This window comes from Gallinula chloropus (genome assembly GCF_964237585.1).
Source record: "Gallinula chloropus genome assembly, chromosome: Z".
Lineage (NCBI taxonomy): Eukaryota > Metazoa > Chordata > Aves > Gruiformes > Rallidae > Gallinula > Gallinula chloropus.
In genome coordinates, this window is record NC_140089.1 from 49,918,780 (window position 1) to 49,939,114 (window position 20,335).

Genomic DNA, 20,335 nt, shown 5'->3' on the forward strand with positions numbered 1-20,335 from the left:
TCAATGTCAAAAGTTTAACCAGAATCATGTGCTGTCTCCCTAATCCCAACCAACCTTTTTCCCCAGAGCCACCCTTCCCTTCATCTGCTTGACATGTCAGAGACATTTATCAAAAAAGGTAAAATGAAGACGGTTAAACTGACCAGGGATATATCTCTCCACCAGCCACATCTCATAAGCATCTTAATTTCTCACCAGAAGACATGTATATAGCCTGTCAGAAAGACACACATTACAGCAGCACTTCAACTGCTGTCAACAATAAGGTGTCCGCTCCAGCATGACGTAAGTGCTTCTGTTCTACACACTTCAAACAACAAAAGTAGACAAAGGCAGCTTTACCACTGTTTTAATGGTGGGTATGTGCTTGCCAAATGAATTGGATGACAGTATCTCTTAACAATATACCTGACCTTTTGTTTCATGGGAACAAATTTCAAAGCCATAGCTTTGAAACTGCCAGAAATTCCAGTCTGCTTCCTGCCAATTTAGGTGTTACCACATCATTTTAAAGCAAAAGACAAAGCCAAAACTGACAAAGCCAACCCATGTATCTAAAGATTGTTACTAGTTCTCAAAAGTGTAGAGAAAAAAAACCCAACCCATAAAATCCCAAAACCTTCTATTTGCAGACAACCTAAAACAAAACCAAGATGGGAGTATATATTCTGCAACCTAGTACCTCACTGGTAATTTGTGATCTTTGCTTATCTTCACAGGTTTGCCTTAAACTCCAAAACCATTTATTATGCTACACTGGAATCCAAATGCTTCATTTGTTCTCAGCTTATACATCAAAGGCTTGAGTTTAGTTCAACATTCAGGTTTCAATTATCGAACCAAAACCAGCTCACAAGCTCGAAGTACAGTTACGTTTTCATTTCCGTTTCTCACAGTCTCTGAGGGTCTTGGGAAAGCTCATCTGCATTTTGGCTGGATTTCTGCAAAGTGGGAATCAGCTTCCATCTATTTTTGTTTTTTTTTTTTAAAATTGTTGGCTTCTCAAAGGCTTTTACTCACAGTTAATACAGAAATAAGTAAATGTGAGAGAAAGAGGAATACTCTTTCACACTGCGGTGAAGGTTTCTCTGCCTTTCAAGTATTTCAAACAGTTAAGTGACAATCAAAAAAGTGTCCCAACACAACTGAAGGTACACAGGTGAGAAGTTTCCAAAGTCAGTGCAGAGACAATCACTATGAACCGAAGGAGCCAACATAGACTCTGTGTTCATCTGATGCAGAATATTCAACAAAGCATGGCTGATCATGCTAAAAAATCTGACTACATAAGTAAAAATCTGAACCAAACATAATTAACTTTTTATTTAAACAATGATGTTTCTCAAAAACAGTGCTGTAGTCCCTGTAGCAGCAACCAAAAAGGAATAGAAGTATAAAACAACACAGAATACAGATCAGGCAGAACATAAAATTTCAAAATTAGTATTCTTAAAGCAAAGTCCTGAAATATGTAGTTATAGTTTTCATTTTATAAAAATGTACACCTTACTGTCATCCTTCCTCAGCAGTTTCCTCTGATTGGTGAAATGTATTCATCTGTGCTTACTGAAAATCCTGACAGTATAAACATCAAATATCACTATACAGTTATATGGAGATTTTACGTGCACATATTGAGTTGTATTTTAGGAGTATCTGTACCATCTAAACTCTTTTAAGCTATCTGTGAGTCTTGACCTATAAGGTATAGCTGTTTGGAGAGAAAACTTGGCACACAACATTTTACTGCTTCAGAGTAGCTTCACTAAGCTAGCATTTAGTTGTTGTTTCAAAACCTTGGTTCATTCTTTACCTTAGTTATGACTCCTCTTCAAGACTGGTGCAAAACCGCCCTGCCTGAACAAACTAAAATGGAATCACACCAGTTTCACAATTCAGTTTAGATGTTTTAGAGTTAATAACATGAAAAACCTCACCCATAACATGGAATATGCATCTAGTTACATATGAAATGCAGGAAGCAAATAGTATTTAATATGAATTTACTACCTACATAGTAGAATTCTCTAGCCAGGCAATCTTAAGAAATTGTCTTCCAAAAATCATTAGATAAAGATACAAAAAACACCCTGAAGTTTCTCCTGTAATTCAGTAATATAATATAGCATAAAATTATCTTTTAATGTGTTATTTTCTCCTTTTTGGGAGTATTAGGAACAGACTATCTTCATTTGGGAGTGGGGAAAGGGATAATTCCTTAAAATTTATTTGAAGTTCCTACATCCTGAGAGCGAGTAAAGAAAACTATGTATTTTAGATTTTTTTTTTGAAAAATGTTCATACATGTTTTTGAAAAAGCATAAGCGTTTGAAGAAATAAATTTAGGATTTTTTAAGATGCAATGTGTAAGAATTCTGTATGCAACAGTGATATCCCCTTTTACAGAATTCTTGTAAATGGTAAAGAGTTTGAATTGCAAATGCACCTTGTCATTCACCAGTTCCAAAATTCAATATTCTTCCCTTCAATGCATTTATACTATTCTGGAACAATCAAGTACAAATTCAGTCAGGTTTCAATGCCATCAAGTAGAAGAACTTGAATATCTGAAGTAAAGTCATTGTGCAACGTGTAGAGCACATCCTGATAATTTGAGGAAAGGAATCCAAACAGCAGTCTAATTCAATACCGACTGTGCAGCTTCCTTAAGAAGTGATGCAGCTTTGTTCAACTCTTGTTCTGTTTGTTCCACTGTTACCACTACACGAATACTAAAAAAGAAAACCAGAACATACACAGTAAACATTGTTCTTTGCCTTCAGCTTTATGCTGTTCTCGTACTAATTTTAATGCATTAAAACCAGCATCTGCCAGGACATTATTGTGAATTAAAATTCAACCAGAAACAAGACATATGCCTAAACAGAAATGGTCAGACAACTTTTTATCTCCCTACCCCGAACCTCCCCATACACACCACAGAAATTTGATTATTATTTTTTTTTTAACTTGCAGATGTGCAGTTAACAGGCAACAAACTGATCAATGAGATTCAGGTAGTTTTGATACAGTTAGTTAAGGTTATTAGCATTCCACTACAGTCACTGCAAGCATACCTAAAAATGCAGCCTTTCCTATTTTTTCCAGTCTACTGAACAAACCCCCTGCATTGTATGAAAAGAGAGAGTCATATCCAATAAACTAATGTATTAACTTCCTACTCACCTGGGTGGAGGAAGACATTTTTCTTCCTTCTCCAGATAGCGGGCCTGAGTTAATGCAATACCACCATTCATGCACTACAATAAAAGAAAATATAGTAGTCATCAGTATGGGAACCTCTGATAGGGTATCACTCTGATCACCAAACACATACAACTAGCTTCTATCAGTTTGGTGTCTGGATAACTGTAAGTTCTCTCTCTAAGCACACTCAGGTGAAGAGCTCCTGAGTGGAAAATCCTTGAGCAGCTAAAACACTGAGGAGGACAGTGACAATAGGGCCCCAAAGCCTCAGGGTGAGAGTTTCCAAGCCCCTCCCCACACACTGAGCAGGAGAGAGGGAGCTCCTGAGGGAGACAAGAGCGAAGTAGCCAAACCCCCTCCAGTACAAGAGCAGCCCCCGGGGAAGCTGGAAAGAACAGGACAGGAGAGGGCAGCATGGCAGTCAGAAGGGAGGGCAGTGTCCCTCCACACCCAGCACATTAGCTCTTGCTTATTGGCTGCCTACCTGCCAAGAAAGCCAGCCATGGTCTCCACTAGCCAGAAAGCTCCAGGCAGAAAGTCTGTGACAAGCAACACCTGCCCAAAAATGCGGCTGTACCGGTCTCCAGCTGCAGTGAGTGCCTGAGCTTGTTGCTGCCATTGGAAGGTGGCAGAGATGCCACCTGTGTGAGGTGTGTGCACGTGGACGATCTGCTCAGCCTGGTGGTAGAGCCCAAGGAGGAGGTGGAGATATGGAGGACTAACAGGGAAAGTGAGCAGGAGATAGACTGGTGGAGCAACTCCCTGCCACGAGTGCAAGAAAGGCACCGGAGTGATACACTCCAAGTAGTGGTGGATCACTTACCCTGTCACCACTGGGCAGAGGGAAGGGACCTAAGGGGCAAGGAGGAATAGAAGCAGGTGCCTGCTCGAGGTTGCATGCAAACCCCCTCCCTGCCTGCCCTGCCTTTCCCAGGTGCCTCTACACAATAGGTTTGAGGCTCTGGAGCTGAGGGGCAGGTAGGGGAGGATGCAGTGGAAGGTCCTTCCAGGAGGTTGTCTAGGATGAAGTCAACTCCGCACCTCAAAACTACCTCCACCAAGACAGAAAGATGGGTAATGACTCTCTTCTGAGGGGAGGAGAGGACCCCGTATGTTGGCCAGACCCTACCCACAGGGAACTGCTGCCTCCCTGCAGCACAGGTCTGGGACATTAGCTACTGATAGTTCAGGCTGTCAGCAACAAAATCAGTGAGAGAAGCCTAAAGGACCTCAGGAGATTGGGGTGCTTGGTGGATGGAGTAGGAGTACACGTGGTGTTTTCCTCTATCCCTTTAGTGGCAGAGAGGGGTACCGAGTGGACCCGGAAAACCCACAGGTTTAATTCACGGCTGAGAGGCTGGTGCCATCACAGGAGTTTTGGGTTTTTTATCCACAGGGTGGTTTACTCAGCACCTGACCTGATGGTTACGGATGGGTCCCACCTGTCCCAAAGGGGGAAGCAGATCCTAGCCCAGGAGCTAGCAGGGCTCACTGAGAGGGCTTTAAATTAGGTTGGAAAGAGGATGGGCAGGAAATGAGAGTCACTAGAGATGAGTCTGTGGAAACAGTGCCACGGCTCGGGGAGACAGCAATGGCCCAACTGAAGTGCATGTTCATGAATACACACAGCATGAGCAACAAATTGGATAAGCTGGAAGCCACTGTGCAGCAGGCAAACTATGACTTAGTTGTCATCACTGAAAGCTGGTGTGACCACTTCAATGACTGGAGTGGAGCAATGGATGGCTATAAACTCTTGAGAAAGGACAGGCAGCATAGGAGGGGTGGTGGCATGACTCTCTGTATTAAAGAGTCAGCAAAGAAACTGAGCTCCTTAGATCATTTCTGCAAGTCATTCTAACAAGTTAGGCAAACAGCCTCTCTACTCACATGAACTTCATTCATTATTCATGTGCAAAGGCAATGATATATCTTAATTGCTGTGCAGACACTTACGTAATCCACAACTCTTTTGAGTAGCTTCACATCATTTTCTCGAGATCCGCAGCTCTCTTCCAACTGTAGGTGTAATGCTGGAGAAAAAGATTCTCCCACTACTTTTAAGCCAGAAATCCTAAAACAAATAAAAAGCCTTTAATACACATCCTGCCTGAACATGTGTGTCAAGTAGATAGTGTTTTCTCTTTCTAGGTGTCAAGTGAGAAGGGGATATTTCACTTTACTAAATATTACTGCAGACAAAATTTAAGCTTGGAAGATGGAAAGATGTCTTTCATAAAAAGTTTACTAAATGCAGTTTCAGAAAGTTTGTGTACAATGAGTCCTCCTTTTGAAAAAGGATTGGGGATTCAGAAGTTCTGAACAGATACTCATGACAATGTAGACATATTAGCGTTAGGCCTGTATGTTGCTGATAAAAACACAGCTAGCTAAGTCAGGTCTTTGGAGTCTATGTTAAGAAAAACAGTAAGAAATCTTTTTACCCACTTACATGACAGGAAGAAACAAGGTTTAATTTTTGTTGAGACTATTGATTTAAAATCATTTACTGTAAAAAAATTGATCTGTACTTCATCTGTAACTTGATCAGAAGGTCCTTTAAAAGTAGTTACATTACTAGAGTTGCACCCATATCTGTTCATAGGGATAACTGTTAATCAGGTTCCTAGAATCTGAATGAATGATTGACATTGTCCTGACACTGATGATATGATTCAGGACTGAGTTATTCCTCTCCCAAAAACTGCATCAAATAACCAAGCAAGATGGATGGTCTCCAAATTTAACAGGTCCCATAAATGCATGTCTACTCTCAACCATAATTTTGATTTCCTGACTTTGATAAGGTTGCCTATTCTAGATTTATATCCTCATTTTCAACTAATTTTTCTATTTTCAGAAAGTTCAAGACCCAGTTTGAGAAGAGTTGTTAAATCCATGAGCACCAGAACTATAGGAGCCTATAGGAGGACTGGCACTACAAACACCCTGAATCAATTATAACCATGAAAAAAGAAATTATACTCTAGGATGGAAAGCATCTTCCATTATTTCTACAATGGTATTTCAATTCACAGTCCACTCCAGAAAGAGAGTGGGGTCAGACTCGATGATCTCTTGAGGTCCTTTCCAACCCCTACAGTTCTGTGATTCTGTGAAATCAAACTCTCATTTTTCTGCAGCCCCAAAACTTCAAATGTTCTGGTGTCATTCACCTACACTTGCAACCTAATGAAACACAGGTGATTAATACTCAAGCACACATATAGCCTTTGCCTCACAACTGCACACACATCTAAGGATCAGGGATACAACATTTGGTAACATAAAGGAAAAGACAATGCAGTCCATGGTCCACCTACAAGTTAGAAAGTCAGCAGAGAGAATTGCCACACAATATATCCTTAGCTACATTCCCTAGGAACAACCTGACTTCTCAGAAGTAGTGTTCTCCAAGTAGGGAGATTAAAGTAGAAGTCAGATAAAGTTTCACCGTAATTTAAATCTATTTGCTGGAGGACAAAGTTTAAGACAAACTACTAAACCAATCAGGTTTTATTTATAACTAAAAGCTAATACTGCCTCTCTCTAAAATAGATATAATTCCTTAATTGAATTAGATAATCATAAACAGCCCCCTCCCCCAAATAAATAAGACAAGAAGCAAGCAAGCTTTGTACAACTTACATTCAAAATGAGTCTCTGCTTAAACAACTTGGCTTGTGTTTGCTATGCACCTTCTCAGAGAGTCTGCTTACAAATTTCTAACTATTTTAATCTTAAAACTTTTATGTTTGTCAGAGCTGTAGTAAACTGAACTACACAGTTCATTTTACCCAACTATTTGTAGAAACTCAGGAGTTTAACTTGAGGTCTTCTGATGCCAATACTTTACTTCCATGTAAAGTATTAACAATGCTTTTCTGAGCCTCTGACAAATTAAGATTCAACAAGTACTTGAGAATCCAGTCGATGCACATTATAAAACTTTCCCGAAATTAGAGTTCCCTTTCCTAGGAAATTCTGGGGAAATTTCATTTTCAAACAAAAACGTACAACTTCCAGACAAAAAAGAGAGAAGTCTGAAAGATCTGGGTTTGAAGTAATGAAGGAACAAAACTCAAATGCTCCTTTTAAGGCTAGTTCTATATTAGTAAATTAAAAATGCCTCGGACTTTCTTCCGGCCCTGTGGTGAATGGTTATGGAATGACTCACATCCATACTTTTAAAATCTGAGTCCCCACATCAGGGTGGCCACATCCAGACTGACTCCTGGAAACAGCTCCCAGCTCCCACCAACTCTTGATCTGTATCCAAGAGTCCTTTCCAAGAGTGCTGCTTGGCCTGGGCCAAACCCATGCCACAGATCACTCCAACAATTTGGCAGACTAGACAATTGAGATCCAGTCCCCAGGAATGCTTTCTGAGGTTAATGTACCACTATGGATGAAGCCTTGAGGAGCTCCCTCCTCACGCAGCTTCAAGGCCAGACTGCAGAACTGGATGGCAGGACCAGGCTCTCTGCAGTAGGTATCCCTGTGTAGCCAGGCTGCACTACTCACCACTGACATTTCCACCAGTTTTGCCAACAGAAAACTAGAATGAGGTTTCATTGAAAAAAAGTCAAGTTTCTCTGGAAGAGAAGATCTTTAAAAATGAATTTGCTTTTCCTCAGTGAAAAACTTGCTTTATGGGGAAATTCCCAGACAGGCAAAGGATATGCAATAAATAATGAACTATTTAAGGGATACTATCTACTACTGTCATGCTTTTTTAAAAAACACAAAATTCTGTCCTGCCCATCCTGTCTCCCTGCAATACAGCTTCTTTGTTTCTATTTCTAAAGCACTGGATAGTCTTAAATAAAAGACAGAAATGTACATTATCTGAGATTATTAACAAAGTTAAGAATATTCCTGATTTGTGTAACCAGCCTATCTCTTAGTGTATTTTCTTATGATTTATAAACTGCCACAGACAATAACAAAGTCATTCTAAGCAGGATTCACAAGCATTCTTCTGAATTCTTCCACAAACTGGCACTTGACTTGCACCCAGAATGGGAATAAACACCAGTCATTCCTCTAGCTTACAAGAACTAGGGCTTCTTGCCCGATCACAGTCCACATAAGGACCAACTCTTTTGCAACACTGTTCCTTCTACATCAAATCTTAAATTTCATAGGTTAATTAAACTTTGGTGAAAAATTTCCTTCACTTTTAATTAGTTCTTCTGAGTGTATTCCTTACAATGTGTAAGGGCTTGCAAACATATTCACTAGCATTCAGGTAAAATCTTTCAAAAGTTGTAAAGGGACTTTATTTAGAAGCAGAAGAGTGACAGTTGGGGAAGGGCAACTTTGTTCCTTTAATAGACACATAATTTGATGTGCATATCCCAGTCTAAGGATCTATAAACCCAGAAATAGATCTGGGCAAGTTCTTTAAAGCTGGCATTATAAAGGCATGGTCAAATCAACAGCAGCCAAAAAACCCTCACAAAAAACCACACTTACCCTTGCAAAGCTTTGTGAATCTGTTCACATTTATCCCGGAGAGTCTGAAAAATGTCTACACAAACACACACACAAAAGGGTTAGATATCCCATTTTAACCACAAACTTCCGTAAGATTTCAAAAAAAAGTGTTTGTAAGGAAAACTAAGATATTCATATCTATTGAAGTACCAAGTCTCTTCTGTACTCTTCATAATGTTCCTGATTCCCATTTCTGCCAAGAAATGACAGGCTTTTAAGTTCTGACAAATGTATTACTTCCCTTTATCTTATTACTCCCCTTTATCTCATTACTCCAGCTGCACTGGTTCACGATCATATGGAAAGGATGACAAACTCTTGGTAACGGGATTGAAATGGCAGGTCCAATTTATTTACAGCTATAAAATATCTGTATCCATGCAGACAGCTCCTTATTCCTTTCACCAACTTAATGCAGATTCTTCAACAGTAAACTTTTGACTCCTGGATCTGCAAACCTTGGCTCATTTCCTCAGTAAATGGTGACCCTCCACTGCAACTAATAGACACATAACTTAAGACTAAGTTTTTTCTTGCTTTTGTTTAACTTCTGAGAATTAGGCATGGGCTACACAGTAGTGTTTATTTATTTGTGATGACTTGAAACCTGCATCTCTCAGATGTCCTCCAACCTCTTCATGCTAACGAAGATTAAAAACAAAGAGGACAAAATTGGACAAATCTGTTTCTCATGCATCTCTCCCGCCCTTGTTCCTTGCAAAAAAGTTTCTCAGCTTCTAGCAACAAACACAATTCTCTGCCTCAAAGAGCAGAAACACCTGCCTGCCAAGTTTAACCAACTGTCCTGTACATAGTTCTGCCAAAATTGCAGGTGTTTGCACCACAATCATTCCTGAGATTCTTGCCTGTATGCTAACTTCCCTCTTTCCTTACTGGAGAAGAAAAAATACATATATATGTAATGCAACTGGAAAGGACTGTTCACTCCTGAGGAGTTATATCCCCATTTGTTTCTCTTTAACCTTCCCTTCCGCCATTTGTCTTAAAAGAATTTGTTTTCAAGGAAGAAGCACATCACTAGTCTATAAAGAATAATGGTTTCTTATTTGCTTAGTGATAACCATCTTCATACCTCCTAGACTGAACTCACTGGCTCATTTTCAGCTGGATGATAAAAAGGGGAGGAAACATTGAAGAAAAGCAGGATGTGAAATTATATGAACAAAGCCCCACGCATATAGAATTAATTAGCTGAAAAAGAGAAGACTTAAAACAGTGAGGAATCAAAGTAGAGATAAATATGAGTTACTAGTTTTGGGTGAAGAAAGGCTGAAGAATAAAATTTTCCTGAATTAAATACCTGGATTATCTTCCATAATATTCAGAGCCTCAATAGCAGCTGCAGCTAACAAAGGAGGCAGGGATGCAGAAAAGCAGTAGCCTTGACCAGACAATCGCTGAGGCAGGGAAGAAAAACAAGGAGGAAAAAAAAAAGGGGGAAGAGGAATTTAACTTTTTTGTTTATAGCAGTAGTGGCAGTGTTTTAAAAGTTAACATACATTTAAATGACTTCTCTTTCACATAGATTCAAACAAGAATTTAAAAGTAGATCTCCAATTAATCTACAATATTTCATAGAACTAGACAATTACTGTATGGAGTCAAATGTTGAATAATAATTTATGTCATAAAACTCCTGACAAATTAATACTAGTAGCTAACTCTCATTTATAAGAAACTAATCCTCCCATATCATATAAAAATGAGATCTGGCTTACCTGATGGTCAATAATAAAAGACCTTCCACAACAAAATCCTCCAATAGAAGCCAGTGAATTCTCCATGTTTGCACTAATAAGATCTATATCATCAATCTGCCAGGTAAATTAACAAATTATTAAAAGATGCTTTTAATTATCTATTAAAGATGTATCTTGTTTCATATTATTATGAGTATTAGAGAAGATCCACCAAATGATCACGTATTAAAATCAAGCAACAACTGAAATAACAGTTTTAAGCAATAAAAAAGGACTTTAGAAATTGAGACCTATGCATCTCTAGATAATTTACAAAGGATCACTCTATTCCAGGCATTGTAATGTGAAGTACACAAACATAAAAACCAAATTATATAGATACTAATGACAATTCCTCAAAGTACTAGGTGTGACAGTGTCCTTTAGGAACATAAGTAGTCCCATTGCGGTCAGTAGAAAATAGAATATGACTAAAATTGAGCGTAAGCCTAGCTAAATTAGAGTTTGAACCCTGAAGACACAATTGTCTTATTTCACTTGTTAGTTGCAAATATATTTTTTGCCAGGCTCTATAATGCACACTAATGGCCACTGTTACAAATTCCCTTTCTGAACAGACTAAATTGAAAGATAATGTTTATAAATTAATTTAAATAGAAACCAATTAATCAGACAGTGCTTGGCAAGCATCACAGCAGCACTGTTTGTTTCCTCTTCTAAAGCTGCTCAACATTCATTTTATCTTTTCCACATTTGGTATTAAGATACTGAAACTGAAAACAACAGGAGATAGGAGAAGACAGAATGAATGATATTTCACTTTTTACTTCCCAGCTGAACTCAGACACTGTCAATGAAATGTTCCACACGAGGATGCTGGAAACCAACCTTACCCAGCTCAGGTGGCTGTGGTAGCAAACTGCAAGGATCCAATTTTGGATTCCCACAGTCGTCCTCAAGCTGAATCAACACCACAAAAGGTATACTCTTGGAAACTGGCTTAGTCTGCCAGTAGAGTAGTAAGTCAACATCTTTGAAAGGGCCATTAATAGCTTTATCTTATTTTTCTGCACTGGAGCAAAAGGCATAGAACAAAGTAGGCTGTCTATAAACTGAGCTTTTTCTGACTTATTGCTAGCTCCAAAATATTTCTGCGTAAGCATGACACTTTTAGTATATGCAGCTGGGGAATACTGCAATCCTCATCCAAGTACCAGAAAAAGAGATAAAATTATGCATTGTAAAAATTCTTTTGTTATCTTCCTCACTAAAGATAAGCAGTGTTATTTCAAGTTAGCACATTAAAGGAAAATCCCAATACCTGAATGCCTTAAGACAAAGAAAAGCATGCTTAAATTACTATTGTACTACTAAACACGGTTAATGCCATAAGTATCAGTAATCAAGCATGCAATTTGCTTCTACACAAATCTCTTGTTCACAACAAAACTCACAAGAAAGGCACTTACATTTATTCCAAAATGTTCAGTAACTCCTCTTCCGTGTTCTCCAAGGACTCCAAAGGAAAGGCTCTCCTCCAAAAATATTCTAACTTTGTATTTATACTTCAATTTTATCTAAAAGGGAGCAAATGATATAAAATACAAGCCAAACTCACCAGAATTTGGTAACAAAATGAGCAGGGGAGATCCCAACTACTGCAAAAATGTCAGCTCTAGAATTGTGTTCTGTCATTAAGACGTATTAAAAGGCTTCAAAATTCTTCCACCATGTAAGACTAAATTTCATAAATATTCATGTACACCCACAAATTAAAAATATGCTATTAAGTACTTTCAAGATGATGCATTTTCACAGCATTTCTTCCATTACCTGCAACAATATAGCATACACAAAAGGCCAATTTATGCTGAATAGCAAAGGTTTTCCTTGAAGTCACTGTTTATAACAGCTGGGTGAAGGTTTCTTTGAAAAAGAAAACTTTTTTTTTTTAATGTGTACTTAGTTTAACAATTTAGTATCATACAGCATAGTTACCAATACAGTATTTTTAATAGGTTAAAAAATAAGTTCATAACCAGATATTCATTTGCAAGTCTCATTACATACAGCTTCAGAAACCTAATCCTGATTTGATGTTTCAAAACAATGTAAAATTCGGGATCACCATTTCATGTTTCATAAATCAAGAAGTTTAACAAAAAACCTACATGCAGAGCTTTTCTATGTATCGTCCTAACTGTATGGTACTACTATTTCATTCGTCACATTTTTCATATACAGAGTTTAAAAGGCAAACTGAAACCACTTACCAGTTCTGGAAGAGGGCAGATGTCTCCTGTGTTCATATACAATCCTTCAACTACAATAAACCTTCGAGTCACACGGGCTTTGCGAGGATTCTTTAGAGAAAGATATGGTTTCAGTTCATATCATTTGTTACTAACAAGTAAAGCTCTGAAGATTTTTTGATAGGGAGGACAGTAATGCTAAGGAAAAGAAGATAAAATCTCCTTTTCAATTAAGTTTTTACTTTAGTTAAAACTTAGTATTTATCATTTGCAATAAAAGTTGAAATGTCTCATTGGGTTAGTTTTTCTTTACTTTGTAATAATTTTAAAGGCTTTAACTCTCATGGAAGTTTTAAGAAACTGCAACAAATCATAACCAATCCATTTGAACTTTATGAATAAACTACAAACAATACAACTACAGAAGAAATATTATAAATCTTGGTCTCTTATATTCATTATTAGTCTGAGCACTGAGAACACTTTTCACCAAGTAGTTTGTGCACCAGGATTCTCAACGCAGCACAAACTTCTCACAATCCAAAAGCATAAGATACAATCTTCTTCTTCTTTGATCTCTGGGCAATATTTGCCATAAGAATATCCTGCAGTGGTTTCTATTTAAACTTCAATGGTATGATTCGAGTTTTGTTGTTTTAAAATGCCACTCCCCTGGTCTTTAAACATTATTAATATCTTCTCACAAGGATGTTGTCATGCTTCTTATCTTTTTCAGATCTCGTAAAGAGATTCAGAGGACATCTGTTTGAATTTTTCGCATGGGAGGCAGCAAAACAAGTCACAGCCCACTCCACAAGCTGGACCATCTCTAGTGGTAGTATCTAACCCTTCCTAGTGAGTATGTCTTAATTATACACACGGTCTACATTAAGCTCTTGGCCACCAACTTTATGTTCACATTCAGCTAATTACATTAAGAAACTATAACCATGTAGTTAAATCAAAGCACTCTGCTCTAACAAATCAAATGAGTTACACAAATTGCATCACTAGTCTGTCAACCACATCTAAAAACAGATGTAAAGATTATCTGACAAAATAATTTTCCATGGAGCTCCGCTAACTGGTATGTTTTCTATAAATCTGCCACTAATCAGACCAATTACTGATTCAGACTGACACTAAGCTGACCGGCTCAAAATTATGCAGTTCATCCACTCCACTTCTTTGTGTTAGCACAAAATCAGCTTTCTTCCTGTTGTCTGCAACTTACAAGCATTCTGTGAACAAGGCATGTAACAGTGATAACTCTTCAACTAATTCTTTTAAAATTCATTTAACCAAGTACTTGCTGATCCTGAGTTTAGTAGCTGATTTTGGGTACTCTTTTGTATTACTATCAGAATGACAAACTGGTCCAAATTTTTCAAGAGAAAACATTTTAACACGTGAGAACAAGACAGGGGATGAGTTTAGGGGGGGGGGGGGAAGGAATCATGTTGATTCTATAAATTAAAGGGTTAGGATTAGCCCTGTCCATGTTAATTTTATGGTGTGCCATTTGAACTGATATTCAAGTTCCATGATCTTTTAAGTAAATGCAACTATACAATTTTCTTAAAGACAACAAAAAAGCCCTTTAAGAGTATTTTTGAAAAATAAAATAATCTTACACTTCAGTCATCTGAAGATATTTCCACACTACCAATGCCTCTAAGCTTGTTTACAGTGGTTAGACACATGAAAAATCCATAAAAAAATTTAAAAAACCTGATCTTAATTATATAAGCAACATTAACAACAGGTGGCAGAAAAAAGTACAAATATCTTTTCCAAGGAATGGTACCTTTTGATCTTCAGCCTCTTGTTCTTTCAACAGCCGTTCAAGGTCAGCCATATCATTATGCTTAAATAACTTGATATTACTACGAGATGCTTGTAACCCCTTCTGAATAGCAAAGCAGGCAGCTTCATCTCTGTGAATACAGGAAGCCCTTCTAAGTTTGCACTTGGTTTAACATTTATTTAAAGAAAGCAGGCTATTATGACTATCCTGCTTTTCAGCAGATAACTGTACCTGGGTGTAATTAAAACTAGATTTATTAAAGCATCTTATTTACTTTCTGAAAACTCATTTCTAAGGCTTCTCAACTTTCATATGCACTACAGTCACTTAAAAGAAGCCAACACGTTTTTTCTTGGAAGTGTACACTGGTCCATTTTTTTTTCTATGTGACAGCAGTGTATTTGAGCACAGCATTCCATGGACTGGGTGAAACAGCAGGTACAATGGCAGAGAGTGGATTGAGAGGAGCCCTGAGGAGGACTATGCTGATCAATGTGAAGCTCAACATGAGCCAGCAGTATGTGCTAGCAGCTCAGAAGTGTCCTGTGCTACATCACGAAGATGTGGCCAGCAGGTCGAGGGAGGTGATTCTGCCCCTCTACTCTGCTCTAGTGAGATCCCACCTGGAGTCTGCTGTCCAGGTTTGGGGTGCCCAGTGCAGGGAAGACAACAGCTGCTGAAGCTGTTGAAGCGAGTCCAGAGGAGAGCCAGGAAGATGATCAAGGCATTGGAGCACCTCTCCTATAAAGGCAGGCTGAGAGAGTTGGGCTTATTCAGCTTGGATAAGAGAAGGCTCAGGGGATAACTAATTGCAACCTACCAATACTTAAAGGGGTCCTACAGGAAAGTGAGAGAAGGACTGTTCGTCAGGGACTGAAGTGATAGGACAAGGGGCAATGGTTTCAAGCTGAAAGAGAGTAGGCTTAGATTAGATGTTAGGAAGAAATTCTTTGCTATGAGGGTGGTGAGACACTGGAACAGGTTGCCCAGAGACGCTGCAGAAGTCCCATCACTGGCAGTGTTTAAGGCCAGGTTGGATGAGGTTTTGGGCAACCTGATCGATCCAGTGAAGGGTGTCCCTGCCCATTGCAATAAGGTTGAAGGTCCTTTCCAACCCAAAGCATTCTGTGATTCTATGAATACCATGGCAATCATCTGAGAGCCATCTCTCACTACATTTGCTCTGGGTCTTAAAAAATGGCACAAAGATTTGCCCGTCACATTTATAGTGGTATTCCAAACCTGCTCTTTTAATATCCTTTGGGAATTACTATCTCAGTGTTCAAAGCACTATCCACCATTTTTAAGTGTTGGAAGAGCAAATCTCTGTGCATGATGGGATATGCAATTTCATAGCTACTTAAGTTGGGTTATCTTTTTAAAAGGGGCGACTAAATCAGACCTGTTGCACATGCTGCAAGCAGTCATTTCAACCAAGTTGATTCTAAGTGTGGTGGGGTCTTTTGTCAGTGAGAAGCTGAAAGAGTACTAGATATGTAAATCCAGGACACACTGGCATCTTGAACACTGTCCACAATCCTGGTTGTTCATCTCAGAAAGCCGATCCGGAAAATGTTCAAAGATGATAAAAAACATGATCAAAGTTATGTTTGTTAGTGAAAAGTTAAGTTCAAATTAAACTGTGAAACTACGCATCACAGAAGCACCGTGGACATTAAACCTCTATAAATTTACTGAAAGAACTAGAAAGCCTAAGAAAAATCCATCAACTTGTATTAAATAGAAACCCTACTTGGGGTCAGAAAGCTTTCATTGTTACACTGTTTCTCCCGGGCTTTTTTATGCCTCCCTAGACAAATTATGAATGGCTGCTCTCAGGGACCAGATACTGGGATGGTGGAATTCGTAGTAGGACACTGCATAGCTGGTTTTGTGTTATTTTAACATGCACCAATCTTTATCCAACTAATCCACTGAAAATATGTATATAGGGAACAACTGTCCTGCAAGAAAGGTGAAAAGCCACCAGTAAACCAGAGAAAAGCAAATATGACTGCACATTTTCTAAAGGAACAAATACGTATTAGACTTCTGTTTGTTCTTGCATGCACAAGCTTTGTGGTGATTAGGGTTTTTTTCCACCTGAGTGCCCAAGGCTGCTCCTCCATGATAAATGCAGTAGCTGATTTGATCTGGAGCATTTGGTAAAGAATAGATATTTGAGCTTTGTAAATACTTGATCAAAACCAACACTATTTTTTAAATACTTAACATGATTAGCAATGATGAAAAAGAAAAATTGAATGTAACTCTTTAATCTGGAATTTCCTAAGTGGAAAACAATACTTACACAAACACAATATCTCCTCGTTTTGAATATGCAGGAATGGCACTGGCAATTGTTGCAAATCCATATGAGTATATGATAGCTTCCTCTGTCCTCATGAATTTTGCTAATCGTTCTTCTAATTCTAAGTGCACATCTATTTGAGAGAAAATATGCAAATCTCTTAAATTGTTTACTTGTGTCTCTCTCAGTGTTTACTACTTGTAATGCTCTTCCTACCAATAACTTCCCTAAAACCATATTTTATCCATAGACTGCTAACTACAATTCTGCATCAATGCTTTCACCTGAGCATAAAAAAAAATGTAATGGAACAGAATTCTTTGTTGTTTATCCATGGTTTTAAAAGGAAACAAAAAGTTTCATTACTTCTGATTTAAAAATTTTCTTTTGCTACCTATCACTTTGATCCAACTGTATCAGATCAGCAAACATTCAGAGAAACCCAGAACAGACTTTCTTCTCCAGTGTCTGTGGTAGGAAGGATACTAGTTGGAGTTATCCAGTCTACTTTCTGACAGAGAGTAGTTTCTTCCTGCAAATCTTTGCAAGTTTATTGTTACATGGAGTTCAGGGTCAATGAAAGAATCACCGGTCAAGCTTTGAAACAGGAAGAATGAACTTATTTGATTACTGAACAAGAAGCCCAGTACAAATCTTTTTTCTGGCATCAAGCACCAAAAAAGAAAAAGAGGCTAGCCACATGGTATTTAAAAAATGCAATACATTAGCAAAAAATGTTACTTCTTGAAGTCCTGACTGTAGAGAGTAACAAATTAGGGAAACAAGGACTGAAGTACTGGTTTGAATGCACAGTTATTGATACCCAATTGGGAAAAAGGTTTTGAGTGTAGAAGATCACCTACATCATTTTAACTAAAAAATTGGAAAAGATGATGAAACCATCACAGGTAAAAATTAAAACCTGCATGCTTCTCACTGAACTTTACTCAGCAACAACCAGCACTACACTGAGCAAGAGCTGCATAAAAACAGTGGGTGAAAGAAACGCTGTCAGCAATAATGAGCTAAAAAACATAATCAGTTTTGTGTCAAGGAGAAACATTTTACAAGCCTAGCAAATTTTGCATACAAAAATTTGATACATCGTTACATAAGGGAAAAAAAACTTTGTGTAACAGTGAGGTTGAAAAGCTTAAGACATGATTAAAGTTTCACTGCCATTGCACCACGATAAAAACACAAAACTATCTGATTCTCATAGTCTTTATTGACTTGATAAAAAGCATGGATGCGGTTTTCAGGTATAGACCATATATCAAAAAGGTCTTACAAGGGCTTCCTAAATCTACGAGATCCCTTCAAACAGGCAGCGGTAGGAAGAATCAAGTCCTGATTCGAAAAACTGTAACATATCTTCTTTTCCTAATAAAGAGATCTCTAACATTGATATCAAATATCAGCCCCTAAGAGCAGATAAATCTGAGTGACAGAAAATGGGCTCTCATCACCTTGCTAAGAAATGAGTTATGGCTCTAGGCTAAAGAACAATCTATAAGATTTATATCAAAGACTCAACTTTGTTCTGATATATATACTTCTAACATATTAATACAGGTATAGCACCTGGTTGATCACCTAATATTACTAGGTTGATTGACTGAGAAAAGTTGAAGCCAGTCTTGAATCCAAGACAAGGCTATAGGAACCTAACTCTAAGAAACCATTTGAGTACTAACACACTGTGAATTCCATCACCTCTGGGAAGAGACCAAAAACTTAGCAAGATGGTAAATCCATGGTTTTAACCTGCAGCTGTGAAGCTATTCGTTGGTTTCCATGCAGTATTTCAAAATAGCAATGCCTACAAAGAACTATTTCCAGAGACTGGTATTTAAAACTTATGGCTTCGTAAAAAGAATGAAAAAACCCCTTAGTAACACTTGCCTATTAAATTTATCTGTAAAGGAAAACTTCATTCTGACTACAGCATTAGATAATCTCAACTAATAATCTTTACCATAGAAATCAGACTGCCCTCTTGTGGTCCATTTAGAAATTTATTAATTTACACTTAATTTCACCATACATGATACCTTCTCTTTCTGTGAAAGAGATGGTGGCCAGAACTACATCAGATATTTAATTTCTCTACTCTCCTCCAAGATCAGCATTAGAAAGTGTAAGGGAACACGTACAATGAATAAGAAACAAAGCTACAAACAATAAACACTACCAATTCTTGACAAATACAGTAAAAAATGTGTTAGACAGTAACTGTTCTTCACAAGAGAAATAATTTGCAGCTTCTACACAGGACTATTTTGGCTGACATACCAAACCAATCTGACAATGTCTAAAGACAGATCAAAGGACGTTACTCACCAAAAGTACCATAGAATCCTCTAGGTCCACAAGTGCCAACACCGTATTTCTTCAGAGACGCCTGGGCTGCACTCTTTTAACAGAAAAGAATTACATGAAATATTTTTTCCTTACATGAAATATTTATTCCAACACTAGCTCAGATCTCTAACTCCTCTATACACTTCACATTCACAATTTTAAAGCAATGTACACAGACAAGTTCTTGCATCATGTAACATGATCTGCTTCACATTAGTATACTAATCTGCTGAATTCTATGAATTACTTTCACATTAAAACTATTTCAGACAGCTGCTTAAACATATTTCACTGTATTCTAATGATTAAAGACACCAGATACTAATCTAACTTGATAATCAGATCACAGTTAAGTACACCAGATGAAATTTTGGTAAAAAGACAAATTAAACAGCTCAAAATTACAATGTTTTTAATCTTCCTTGCTGCTTTAGAAGTACACTTCCTTGACAAACTTTGTGCTTCCTGAAATCATTCTTAATTTCAAGATAACTATATATAAAGTAAAAGAGGAATAATCATACATATACAGTAAATGGAAGAACTTACCTTAACCTTTTCATTATCCAGAAGTCCAAGAAAGTTAAACGATGCAAAGTTTACACATTCCTTGCCATTAACAGTGATTATATGGGTGGGAGGACTGAAAAAAAAACCACCAACCAGATATGTTGTTATAAATAAACAGTTGCTATTTTTCACAGTCAACCAGTACAGTTTTGTTTTTCAATTAAAAGGCATACAGCTTTTTCAAGATTCATTCTCTCCACATCTTCCTTTACAGCTGCCAATTAGCACTTAAGCTCAGTGTCAAGTCACAGACACACACCATACTCAGCAAAAACTGTATTAATGTAATTTAATAAAGAAACTGTAAATACCTTCCTGAGATATTTAGTTTAATGATGCTTTTTTAAAAATTTAATTCAGACAAAAATGATTCCTGAAGAGATAGCTACTCTTTCAAAAGTAAAGTGACACCTATTTGAAAGAAGGAATACTACAAATAAAAAGGAATTTTCTTCATTGCGTACTTCCATAATAAAAATTAATTTAAACCCAATGTTTTTTTATCATAAAGCAAATTCACAATACCAATCTGGTACTGAATAGGGCTCCTGAAATATAGGCAGTAACCGTAAGCAGACAAAAGTATCATGTTACCTGTAATCTC

The 20,335-nt window shown here is 37.6% G+C and overlaps 1 protein-coding gene across 1 annotated transcript in view; it reads right to left on the reverse strand.

Moving 5' to 3' along the window:
- Positions 1-2,510: 2,510 nt before the first annotated feature.
- Positions 2,511-20,335, reverse strand: part of SPTLC1 (serine palmitoyltransferase long chain base subunit 1) — a gene marked incomplete at its 5' end in the record, with an annotated part of 34,284 nt that continues 16,459 nt past the window's right edge. The window contains 12 exons of the mRNA XM_084278680.1: positions 2,511-2,732; positions 3,187-3,260; positions 5,164-5,281; positions 8,686-8,740; positions 10,028-10,124; positions 10,446-10,541; positions 11,897-12,004; positions 12,701-12,790; positions 14,487-14,616; positions 16,798-16,930; positions 19,141-19,213; positions 19,711-19,804. Coding sequence (XP_084134806.1) covers positions 2,639-2,732; positions 3,187-3,260; positions 5,164-5,281; positions 8,686-8,740; positions 10,028-10,124; positions 10,446-10,541; positions 11,897-12,004; positions 12,701-12,790; positions 14,487-14,616; positions 16,798-16,930; positions 19,141-19,213; positions 19,711-19,804 — 1,162 coding nt within the window. The 3' untranslated portion in view covers positions 2,511-2,638. The remainder of the gene's footprint in view (positions 2,733-3,186; positions 3,261-5,163; positions 5,282-8,685; positions 8,741-10,027; positions 10,125-10,445; positions 10,542-11,896; positions 12,005-12,700; positions 12,791-14,486; positions 14,617-16,797; positions 16,931-19,140; positions 19,214-19,710; positions 19,805-20,335) is intronic.